The sequence below is a fragment of the Megascapheus bottae genome, chromosome 4, assembly GCF_031878675.1.
Source record: "Megascapheus bottae isolate mThoBot1 chromosome 4, mThoBot2.hap1, whole genome shotgun sequence".
In the NCBI taxonomy this organism is placed as follows: Eukaryota; Metazoa; Chordata; class Mammalia; order Rodentia; family Geomyidae; genus Megascapheus; species Megascapheus bottae.
The window spans coordinates 61,803,317-61,816,260 of record NC_143512.1 but is presented as its reverse complement, the minus strand read 5'-3'; the positions used below and the strand labels follow the sequence as shown (position 1 = coordinate 61,816,260).

At 35.7% G+C, this 12,944-nt stretch overlaps 1 protein-coding gene across 1 annotated transcript in view; it reads right to left on the bottom strand.

Moving 5' to 3' along the window:
- C6 (complement C6) overlaps nt 1-12,944 on the bottom strand; it is a 64,812-nt gene that overhangs the window by 32,485 nt on the left and 19,383 nt on the right. The window contains exon 7 of the mRNA XM_090331999.1: nt 7,558-7,758. Within this exon, the coding sequence (XP_090188125.1) occupies nt 7,558-7,758 (201 nt within the window). The remainder of the gene's footprint in view (nt 1-7,557; nt 7,759-12,944) is intronic.

Here is a 12,944-nt window from a genome sequence, read left to right as displayed (position 1 = left end):
CTCACATAGGAAATCATAATTTTCCTTCTTGTATTCTTGGACCATTTTTCTGGGCTTTTGAAAGTGTTGAACAAAGAGATTACTTAGATCAATAATATAAACTGTGTAGCTGATTATTCCCTCTACTAAAAATGAGGTCAGTCATCAGAAAAGTCAGTTTTTCTCTCTTAATTTTCAATCATGGCTATACCCACTAAGTTTTTATGTCAAATACCTTGATAATGCTAATTATTGAAAGGAATGGATATGTAAATAGTCAACTGGCAATTTGGTAACTGAACTTCAAATTGTAGTTTTGTCACTAACTGAAAAAAAAGCCATTAAGTTCTCTTAGGCTTTAGTTGTCTGATGATATGTGAGCCATATATTCATATAAGTTGGAAGACATTTCATATTCCTTCAGTGTGTGCCAACAAGCTACAGTTCCAAAACATTCAGGGCTAAAACTAAAAACTATTTATAGCCTCTTTTGTATGCATACACAGAAATTTGAGATTGATTTCATTTTTTTGAAAATTTATTTGCTTCATTCCTTGTTATGTGTACTTAACTTAGAATTTCAAGTGTGATGCTATGCTTAAAAAATCTTACTTCATATTCTACGGTATAGCTCTTAGGATTATGAGTATATCTATTTACTCTCATTTTCAATTTTATTTTTTTTCTGATTTCTCAACTTTTACTAATTGTAATGTTTGAATAGGAGTAACAAAATGAGATGGATGAGAATATGTGAGCAAAAATAATTTTATTTTAATTATTACTATGAAACAACCATTTTCCTATATGTAATGATACCAAATGACTACCAATGTAAAATCAGAATGAAAACACAAACAGCAACACAAACATATATAAGGACTAACAGGGGTAATGGTATACATTCTTTTCCTCTCCTACCCTTCTTTCTTGCCATCTATTCATTTACTGCTCAATTATATCAGATGCTATGGATATAGAAACAAACAAGGTTAAAAAAACTTTGTGTCTTTGTGAAGTTTAAATTGTAGTAAGTGTCCAACTGTTTTTAACTTTAACACTTGAATTTTGTCATAGAGACATAGATTTTAAAAGATGGAGTATCTTTCTACTTTTATTGAGAGGCATATGTACTTCCTGAATATCTGAAGTTCCTGCTCTGAAATGCTCTACTCTCAGTTTTTTTTAAATATGAAATCATAGGAAACACAAGTTCAGCTCAGTACAGGAACAGTATTTAATACTGTTACAATGGTTGTTTTAGATAAGGAAATTACATTGCGTCAGGTTCCCACACCATTTATAATCTACCTGAGAAAGGTCTATTGAGATCTGGGGTTGAAAAAATAAATAAAACAATGAGGTCAACAGAAGGGCTCTGATTAATTTTCAAGTTTATGGTACATTGTTTTCACTATCTCAAAGACTAAAGAGAAATTGCTGGAATATTTTCTTTACTGAATAAAATTTCCTACTCTACTCATATCTGATTAAATATAGTCATGATACTGGTTTTACTTATATGATAATTTCATAAGGTTTAAAAGGATGGCAAAAATATCTGTGTAAAAGAATATAAAAGTTAGAATAAAAGACAAACTAACACATAAAATGGAAAAATTCAAACAATTCCTAGGGCTTGTTTGTATCATCTCACTAAAGCTGTTGCTGACAGCCTATGAATAAGGAAGACATTTTTTTCACAAGCAAGGAACAGGGATGGATGTGTGGAGTTGGTAACTGAAACATATTTTGGGATGCTAGAGATGTTCTTTGTGTGGTAAATAAACATAGCTTCAATTATGTTTTTAGTTACAAACAAGTACCCTAGTACTTCCAAAAGAGAAAACTAGAGACAGAAGTGAGATGGAAACAGCAAAAGGGAGCAGAATGATGAAGTATGTTCAATCACAATGATGTAAGAAAAATGAAACACTAAAATATTATGATCAAGTGTTTTCATTGATTATATTAACTGTAAGTTGGCCAAATTTCTTGGGCAAAAGTCTGAGACTGTCATACTACATAAAAAATTAGAAACGACATCGACCCATTTGTTAGGAAATGGAAAGACTTAGAAAAAATCATATTAAGTGAAGTAAGCCAGACTCAAAGGAACTTAGGCTCAATGGTTTCCCTCATTTGTCATAATCAGTAGAAACCTTGGGCTCTACTAGCAGAGATCTGCAATAGAGCAAAACCTTGATACATAAGGCCATATAGTATGAAGCTAATTGAAAGGACCTCCAGGATATTGAAACAAAAGCCACATAATGAATGATTGTTGTACTTAATATACTATGTTATCTCTCATCTCCTTTGCTGTCCCTTGGTTATCTCATATTGTTACAGTACCTCACTTTGTTATCTGATATATTGAATTTATTTTTATTTGGTTATTTGAAATTGGATAGGGAAGGGGGGAAAACCTGATGGGGGGTGGGGAGAGGGTAAAGGGTACCAAGACATGTGAAAGGGTATCAATGTATGTGAATTAATGCACCTTGTATCTGGCAAATATCATGTAACCCTTTTATTAATTACAATAAAAAATATAAAAAATTAGCTACAGGTTGGAGTTGCCATCCTCATATCAGATAAAATAGACTTCAAACTACAACTAGTGAGAAAGACAAAGAAGGTTATATTACATACTACTAAAGGGATCTCTCCTCTGGGAGGATATACTCATACTAAATATCCCCACACTTAATGCCCAAACAACCAGCTTCATCAAGCAAACTTTACCTACACTAAAACAACACATAGATCCAAACACAGTGATTGTTAGTGACTTTAATACACCACTGACACCTACAGATAGATCAACCAGGCAAAAACTCAACAGAGACCCTCAGAATTGAACAAGTGTATAGACCAACTAGACACCTGCAGATTTTTCCACCCAGCAACAACAGAATTTAAATTGTTTTCAACAGCACATGGAACATTTTCTAAAATAGACCACATTTTAGGGCATAAAGCAAACCTGTGCAGATTCAGAAATACTGAACTTATTCCCTGCATCCTCTCAGCCCACAGGGCATCAAATTGGAACTGAACACCAATCTCCACCAACAAAACTCCTGTAATTCATGGAGGCTGAACAACACATTGTTGAATCACCAATGGGTCATTGAGGAGATCAGAACAGAAATTCAACAGTTTATGGAATTCAAGAAAAAGAGAGCACACAAAATACCAGCTCTATTGGGACACAGCAAAGGCAGCACACAGAGGAAAATTTATAGCTCCAAGTGTCTACAGTAACAAATTGCAAAAATGTCAAGCCAACAATTTAATGTCACACCTTACACTGTTGGAAATAGAGCAACTAATCAATCCCAATTCCAGTAGAAAGAAGCAAATTGTTAAAATCAAAAGCAGAATTAAATGAACTGAAGTCCAAAAAAAAAACATAGAAAGAATCAAGAAAACAAGGAGATGGTTCATTGAAAAAATTAACAAAATTGACAGACCCTTAGCAATTCTTACCCAAAAAAGAAGGAAGCACACCTAAATAAACAAAATCATGGATGAGAATGGAAATAACAGGACAGAAATTATCAAGATCCAGAAGATTATAAGGGAATACTTTTCAAACATTTATACCAACAAATTTGGGAATCTAGAAGAGATGGATGAATATCTAGCCAATATTAACATACTCACACTGAACCAAGAAGAGCTAATCCAACTAAACAGACCTATAAAAATGGCCTTTCATCCAAGAAAAGCCCAGGGCCAGATGGATTCACAGCTGAATTCTATAAGGTCTTCAAAGCAGAGCTCACACCAATACTCCTCAAGCTCCTCAATGAAATTGAAGGTGAAGGCGCTTTGCCAAACTCATTCTACAAAGCCACCCAAAACCAGACAGGGACTCATCAGAGAAAGAGAACTATAGACCCATTTCTTTGATGAATATTGATGCAAAACTTCTCAAGAAAATACTGGCCAACCATCTTCAGCACTTTATTAAAAAATTATACACTATGATCAAACAGGATTAATCACAGGGATGCAAAGTTGGTTCAATATATGCAAGTCAATTAATATAATTCATCATACCAACAGGAAGCAGGATAAGAATCACATTATCTCAATAGATGCAGAGAAAGGAATTTGACAAGATCTAATACCCCTTTATGCTGAAAGCTCTGGAGAAACGAGGAATCCATGGAACATTCCTCAGTATAATAAGGGCTGTGTATAATAAGCCCACAGCTAGCATTATATTTAACAGCAAAAAGCTAAAGCAATTTCCTCTAAAATCAGGAATGAGACAAGGATGCCCACTCCTCTCCACTCTTCCTTATATTAGAATTCCTAGCCAGAGCAATAAGGCAAGAAGCAAGCATAAAGGGGATCCAAATAGGGAAAGAGGAAGTGAAACTTTCCCTCTTTGCAGATGACATGATTCTATATTTAAAGGACCCTATAGACTCTACTCCCAAGCTGCTTGAGCTCATTCAAAACTGGCAAGGTAGCAGGGTATAAAATTAACCCTCAAAAATCAACTGCCTTCCTTTATGCCAACAAAAAGAGGATCAAGTCAGCATCAGAAAAGCAATTCTTTTTGCATTAGCCTCAAAGAAAATAAAGTATTTAGGAATTAACTTAACTAAAAATGTAAAGAACGTTTTTTATGAAAACTTTAAAACCCTGAAAAAGGAAATTAAAGCAGAACTGAAGAAATGGAAAACCTCCCATATTCCAGATTGGAAGAATTAACAACATGAAAATGGCAATCTTGCCAAGGTCTCTGTACAAATTCAACAGAATACCCATCAATGTCCCAATGTCATTCTTTAAGAAAATATAAGAAACAATCTACACAGAGCTGTAGTAACTGAAACAACTTGGTACAAGAACAGGCCTGAGGACCAATAGAATAGAACTGAAGACACAGAAATCTACCCACAGACCTATGGCCACCTAATCTTTGATAAGGGAACCAAAAAAATAGAATGGAAGAAGACAGCCTCTTCTACAAATGGTGCTGGCAGAACTGGTTAAGCACCTACAGAAAACTAAAGTTCGATCCTTCTATTTCACTCTGCACCAGGATTAATTACAAATGGATCAAAGACCTCGAAGTAAAAGCAGATACCCTGAAAACTATACAAGAAAAAATTAGAGATAAACTAGGTCTCATTGGCATAGGTCAAAACTTTCTTAATAAGGACCCAGAAAAACAACAAATTTAAAAAGTTTGGACAAATGGGACTGCATTAAACTGCAGAGCTTCTGTATAGCAAAGGACTTAGATAGCAAGCTAAGTAGAAAGCCCACAGAATGGAAGAAGATCTTCACTAACCATACAACAGACAAAGGCCTTGTATCTAAAATATATGAACAGCTAAAAAAAATTGAATCACTCCAAAACTAATCTTCAAAGAAACAACCAACCCATTAAAATATGGGCCAAAGACTTACAGAGAGTCTTCTCTGAAGAGGAAATAAGAATGGCCTATAGATCCATGAAGCAAGCTCGACATCTCTGGCCATAAAAGAAATGCAAGTCAAAACAACTCTGTGATTCCACCTCACTCGTAAAAATGGCCATGATCAAGAAATCTAACAACAGATGCTGGAGGGGATGTGGCCAGGAGGGATCACTACTGCAGTGTTGGTGGGAGTGTAAGCTCATTCAACCACTATGGAAAGCAGTATGGTGGTTCCTCAAAAGACTAAACATGACCCAGCAATTCCACTATTTGGCAGTTACCCACTCATCCAGAAACAAGGACAGACTAAATCCACTAGCATAACGATGTTCATTGCAGCACTATTTACCATAGCAAAGATATGGAATCAACCCAGATGCCCCTCAGTAGATGACTGCATCAACAAGATGTGGTATTTATACACAATGGAATTCTATGCTGCCATCAGAAAGAACACCACCCCATTTGTAAGGAAATGGAAAGACTTGGAAAAAGGAATATTAACTGAAGTGAGCCAGACCCAAAGCAACATAGGCTCAATGGTTTCCCTAATTTGTAACAATTAGTACAAACTCTGGACTCTTTTAGCACAAGATTACAATAGGGCAAAACCTAGATACATAAGGCCATATAGGATGAGGCTAAATGAAAGGACCTCCAGGATATGGAAACAAGAACTTATAATGTGTGATTGCTGTTCTCAATGTTATTTTATTTCTCATCCCTTTTTTTGCCTCTTGGTTATTCTCATGTTGTTACAGTATCTGACCTGGTTATGTGGTATATTATATATATATACATATATATATGTTTACTTGTTTATTTGAATAGGAAAGGGAAGGGGAAATCAAAATCAGGGGAAGGAATGGGGGAGGGAAATGGGGACGAAAACACGAGAAGGGGCATCATTATGTGAACTAATGCACCTACTATCTGGCAAATGTAACTGCAACCCCTCTATTCATTACAATTAAAAAAAGTTCTGCTACAAGGTAAGTGCTAATGGCTCATGTTTTTAATTCTAGCTACTCAGGAAGCTGATCTCTGAGCATTGATGTTTGAAGCTAGTCGGGGCAGAAAAGTCTCCTGGAAACTCTCATCTTCAATTAACCATTTAAAATTGGGAAGTGCTGCTGTAGCTCAAGTGGTAGAGCACTAGCCTTGAACACAAAGATGCTCATGGACAGTGCCAGGTCCTGAGTTCAAACCTCACAGCCACTAACAACAAAAGTTTTGTTACATGTACTTCATAATACAATGTATGGAAATGTCTCAAGACACTTCTTTGTGCTGTTTTACATTAACATATATTATAAAATAGGTCATGTGACATTTTAAATGACTTGAAATAAGCCTTATTTTACCACTAGGCCCTCAGGAGGCTTGAGATCTGAGGATCACAGATTGAAGCCATCCTGTGCAGGAAAGTCTTATCTCCACTGAAATATCAAATTAAAAAAAAAAAACACCTAAGTAGAGCTAAGGCTCAAGTGGTAAGAGTACTAATTTTTTTTTTTTTTTGCCCATCCTGGGCTTGAGCTCAGGGCCTGAGCACTGTCCTTGGACTTTCTCAAGGCTAGAGCTCTACCATTTGAGCCTCAGCACCATTTCCGGCTTTTTTCTATGTATGTGGTACCGAGGAATTGAACCCAGATCTTCGTGCATGCTAGGCAAGCACGCTGCCACTAGGCCAAACTCCCGGCCCCAAGAGTACTAATCTTGAGCAAAAGAAGCTCAGGGACAGAGCCCAGGCCCTGAGATCAAACCTCACGATTGATGCACGCCACCCCCCACCCCCACAAACACACACACACACACACACACACACACACACACACACAGAATCTTAAAACACAGCTCCTACTATACAACAAAGAACACTTCATATAAAATAAGAAAGAACTAAAAAAAGGCACAGTAATACGCAGATTGTATCATTCATTATATATGTTACGGATGTTGCTCTAACTGTTGAAGTGAATTTAACTGAAAGACAGTAAATCTATTCAAGTATGAGTTAAAATTTCACTGACATGGTCTCCAAACTCTCTTCTCCTTGTTGCTCAGTTGCTTCCATTAGTATTAACTTTCAAAAAAGAATAAACAGATTGTGGACCAGTTTTGTTACCTTTTTGTGGGAGGCTTGAATGGCTTGTTTGAAGGCTGAGTTGCGATTGCTGTTTTCATTTTTTTTTGAGGAATAAAAAATTGGCACCCAGAAAGAGCCCTTCCCTATATTTGATGAAAATGTTTTTTTATCTTCATTCTTTTCAAGATTAATTAAATCCTCATAGAAATCTGTTTTCAAGTCGTCTTCTTCCATTTTTACCTGTGAAAGTGTCATATAGAATAAAACTTAGGAAATACCAGAGTTAGTTGTGAATAACAAGTATGGTAATTATTTATTCACTTAAGAGGCCAATAGCTATTTATTGAATATATATATTTTTTTCTGGAGAAAAAGGGATGAATTTATGTCTTATATTTAAGGAATTAATAATTTATTTAAAGAAAATATTAGCCATCAGCTTTTAATTCAATATGGTAAGTGTTATACTCTCACTGGGATTTCATAGATAATATAAGGGCAGAAAGACAATTTCAAGAGAGTTTTCTTTTCTAAAAAAATCTACAAGAAAGAAAGAAAGAAAAAAGTCATATCCAAGCCAGGCCCTGTAACACCTGTAATGCTAGCTGCTTTAGAGGCTAAGAGCCTCATGGTTTTAGGCCAGCCTGGGTATAAACAGTTGTAAGACCCTCTTGCAATTTTTGCTGGGTATTTTTGGAAGTTTGAAATTGTACAATAATAACTTACTGTACATAATCTTAAGTTTGTTTATGCCTCCAAGTTTTTACACTGAAGATAAGCTAACTTTAAATTCATTTTTTTAAAAAAGGGAATAAGCTGTTGGGAAAATCTGTACAAATGTGCTTTTATGTTCTGAAAGTTTACACTTGTATCTCAGTGCATCTTATCTGAATGCAGATATTAAAGCACATTTTACAATTAAAAAAAGTATGGCTGGGAGTGTGGCTCATATGGTAGAGTAAGCATAGTGTCTTACTGCTAGAAACAGTGTATCTCACTGAAACTTAAAGGGATGTTGAACATTTGAGGCTATTTAAAAATTATTATTGTAAAGGTGATGTGCAGAGGGGTTAAAGTTACATAAGTCAGGTAATAAGTGTATTTCTTTTTGAACAGTGATTCCTTGCCTCATTTTCTCCTGTTTTTTCTTGCTGATCCATCATTTATTATTTTCTATCACCTATACTCATACAAATGGTTTAACTTATTAAAATAATGTTATTTGTGATATTTCCCATAAGTTGTATAGTTAATTTTCAACATAGTGTCTAGTGAATATCACTGATATGTTTGTTCATTCACCCTCTGGGGGCTATTTTTTAGATTGTGATTTTATACAGTATGTAATCTGGTTTAAAGGATTTTCAGCAAACTAATACCTAGAGAAAAGGGAAACTGAGGTTCTGTCTGATTCTGCTTATTTCTGCCCTTTTTGTCTTACTGAGTCCATTCAGTTCACTATGCTACTGGCTGTGTCTCTGAGGTAAAGCACAACCTATTGGTTCTGCCTGGTGGGCGATTGTCTTTATTGAGTTGATCTGGAAAGATGAAGCTGCTGAATTCCTATGAGCTGAAACTTCAGGGGAAGATATTCCAAGAAGGAGCTAAAAACCTCTGTCAAGGTTATACTGCCAAGAAGAAAACACGTGATGTCTTTTTTAAAAAGGCAGAATTGGTAAGTACTTTGTTATCTTGTCTGAATTGCAATAGAAAATAATTTATTTAAAAATACTTAATGCTAAAACACACTGAGAAACAATCATATGTCACTATTAGATAAATTGCATCATTATCCCAGAAAAGAATGCAAAATAACCCAGTTGTGAAATTGTTACTCCATAACAAAATATAGTTAAAACTTCAGGGTTATTTTGAGATCCTGCAACTGTATCTTGTTAGCATTTAAAATGTCCATTAAAAATACCTGGAAATGGTGATGTATGCCCTTAATTCTCGATGTTGGATAGGTGGAGATAGCAGTATCTCAGTTCAAGGCCCACTCTAGTAAAAAGATTGAAAGGTCTGATCTAACAGTTGTACATGGTGGAACACTGTGTCATCTCAGAGACCTGAGAATATGAGGTTAAGAGGATTATGTCTGAGGCCATCCCTGGAAAAAGTGCAAGATCCCTTCTGAAAAATAAATTGAAGTGTAAAAGTCTAGGGATATGGCTCAAGTGGCAGAACACTTGCATAGCATTCAGTAGGCCTTTAGTTCAAATTCAAGTACTACAGAAAATAAAAGTTCACAGAGCCAGCCTTTTAGCTAATAATAGAGCAATAAGTCAGGTTATTTACACACACACACACACACACACACACACACACAATATGTGTATGTATGTAGATGTGAGTATATATACATCCATTTTACATATTGCATGTAGAGAGATTTATTTTTAAGGGCATAGTTTTTTCATGTAAGTTATTAGTAAATATTAAAGAATGAACAAAATCGTATCTAATAATACATTTATGTTTCAGAAAAGATTGTGTTGCAAGATACTGAGGAAGTAAATCAAAAGAGCTTTTGATTATATACATGTAGGAGAGAGATTGAGAAAGAGATGGTGAGAGGATAGAGGGAATGATGCACTGTAAAAAAATGCAGGAATGAGGGCCAGGAGTTTGGTAGAGTGCTTGCCTAGCATGCACGAAGGCCCAGGTTGGATTCCTCCGTAGCACATACATAGAAAAAAAAGCCAGAAGTGGTGCTAAGGCTCAAGTGGTAGAGCTTTAGCCTTGAGAAAGTCCAAGGACATTGCTCAGGCCCTGAGCTCAAGCCCAGGACTGGCAAAAAAAAATGCAGGAATAAGAAGGGGTAGCAATGTTTAAGTAATGTATCTTCTATCTGGTGAATATAATGTAACCCTTCTATTAATTACAATAAAAATATATTATAAAAAAGAAATGCAGGAATCCAGGGTAATATTTGAAAGGAGGAAAATGGGATCTTTTAGTGTTATATACACAATAACAGTCAGTGCTCTTAATCCCATTTCCTCAGCTTAATCCTGGAAGAGAAGTTAACTGGATATGAGGGTATTGTTAGGTAACACTAACTATTGGAGTGGTGATTCGAATTGAGCCCTATCCTGTCTGTGGGCCTGGTGTGCTGGACCATTCTTGGCTTAATTTACATATTTTCACACCTTTATTTTTGTGTTCAAAGAGAGATGATGTATTTGTAGGAAAAGATAGAAAAGTAATTGAGAAACATGGATAATGAAGAGGACTTGGAGGCACTGACTGTTCTTTGTTGTCAGGGTTAGAGACAGAACCTGGTATTGTGAATTTTATAAGAAACTTAGAGATGATCACTGTGTTGGGAAGATGCCATGGTAACTATACTCTGCAGTTTTCCAGTGACAGGAAATGCTGAGTGACTAGCCAGTCAAATAAAAGAGAAGATTCCTGAGACAGAGGAGAAACTCTGGGAACAGAACGGGGAACATGAATCCATTACAGAGCCCAACAGTTAGCATATGGTGATCTCGGAGAGGCATAAATTTAACCCCACAGAATGGAAGTCAGATTCTCTACTGACCTTTTCCTATTTTACTGTTTCTGAGAAGGTCTAGCATAGATTTGTACAGATTCCTGATGAAGGCATTAAGAAAGTAAAAAATAAGCGGGGTGATTGTAGCCATTTCGGTAAGATAATTTCCAAAAAGTTAAAAAATATCACCAGGATTTTCCCATCACTTGAATACTTTTCAAAACAATGATATATAGTCAAATTAACTCATGTTACTTCTCTATGTTGGGCAACATATAGAGCTACACTAATAATTCAGTTTATTTTGGCCTAAATGAGGACTTTTGGCTATGTTCCCCATGCTACTGGTCTTCCAGGCTTAAGTTATCAAGTTTTGCTGGTGGCCCAGTTGCCTATTGGTGAATTTTATCAGCCAGCTCTCCCATTGGGATAAAAACTCATCATTTACTGTAGCAACTAATTTTTCCATGGTGTATGTAGTCATAGTGTTGCTGATTCCAAGTTACTTCTGTGATGCCTTGAATTCAGAGGAGAGGAGAAAGCCCAATAGCAAATTGGATTTTCACAAAGCAGAAGGCATGGAGACAACCTCTAGACTGAGACAATAAAATTGGTGTAATCATATCTGTCTTTTTGAACTTATCACTTAGTTATATGAGTATAAGTTTAATATTTAATAAGGACTATCATTCACAATCAGGTCACAAAACATTTGGAAATCTAAAATTGGCTTAGATGAGCTGGGAAAGCTGGAATCATCATATGATCTGTGAATCTCACAGGTGTAATTTAAATGGCAGTTGTTAATGTCTTCCTTAATCTTATTATCAATGTCTTTGTAGGCATAGGTAACTCTGGACCACAGAAGCCAAGAGCTAGCAATTCGAGTTCTTTTGTACCATTTAATTGTGGTATCACTGTGAGAAAGTTGTTTACCTTCAATGAACCAAGACCTTTTATTTTTTGTCTTTTCTTTTTGGTTCTGGGTATTGAACACAGGATGTTGCACTTGTTAGACAAGTGCTTTTGCCACTGAGCTACATACCAGCCCCCAAGATCTTTTATTACTAAGATGAATATGATTTACAAAGACAATAAAAACTTTTGGCAGCTTTTGTGGGGAAGTTGTTTTGGGAAATCAAGTCCCATACTATAAAAAAAAGGACTTTGAAAACTCTAAAATATGATATAATGTTAGCTAACCCAAATTTGTTCTGAGCTCATTAACGGTATCTACTTTTTTATGTGAAAAATATTATGGAACAGATTCTTGCTGAGAGATTAGATCTGTGAACTACTTGATTAGCATCTTCAAAGTACCTTTTGACAAAGTATTTTTAGAAGGTTATTTCTGTCTTTCAACCTTATTCAACACTGTTTATCTTGAAGATAGTGTCATCATTTTTCCCTCACAGGCATCAGAATGTGGCAAATGGACCCAAAAGACATTCACTAAATCTGTTAGTGTGAAAAAGATGGTTTTCAATGTGTCTTACCATTAAAACCATGTATTTATTGCCCTCTTATCACAATCGAAAAGAAATGGATTGCTCAACTTTAGTGCATAAAGTATGGAGCGCTTATGCATAAGGCACTGGGATAGTGCTTAAGAGTTGGAAGAATGCTGTGCATTCTATTTAAAAAAGTAAAATCAACTTATGAAATAAGGAAGAAAGTAAAATGACCTGATTATATTCAACTCATTTTGAACAATTTGAGCCATGTATCTGCATGGAGATATGTTAGATCTGTACTTTCATGAAGAAAGGATGAAGTTGAAACAGGGAAACTTGAACTTAAAAATCTTTTTTTTTTTTTTTTGGTTGTGAGGCTTGAATTCTGGGCCTGGGTGCCATCCCTGAGCCCTTCAGCTCAAGCCCACCGCCCTACCTTTGGAGCTACAGCATCACTTCCAGTTTTCTGGTGG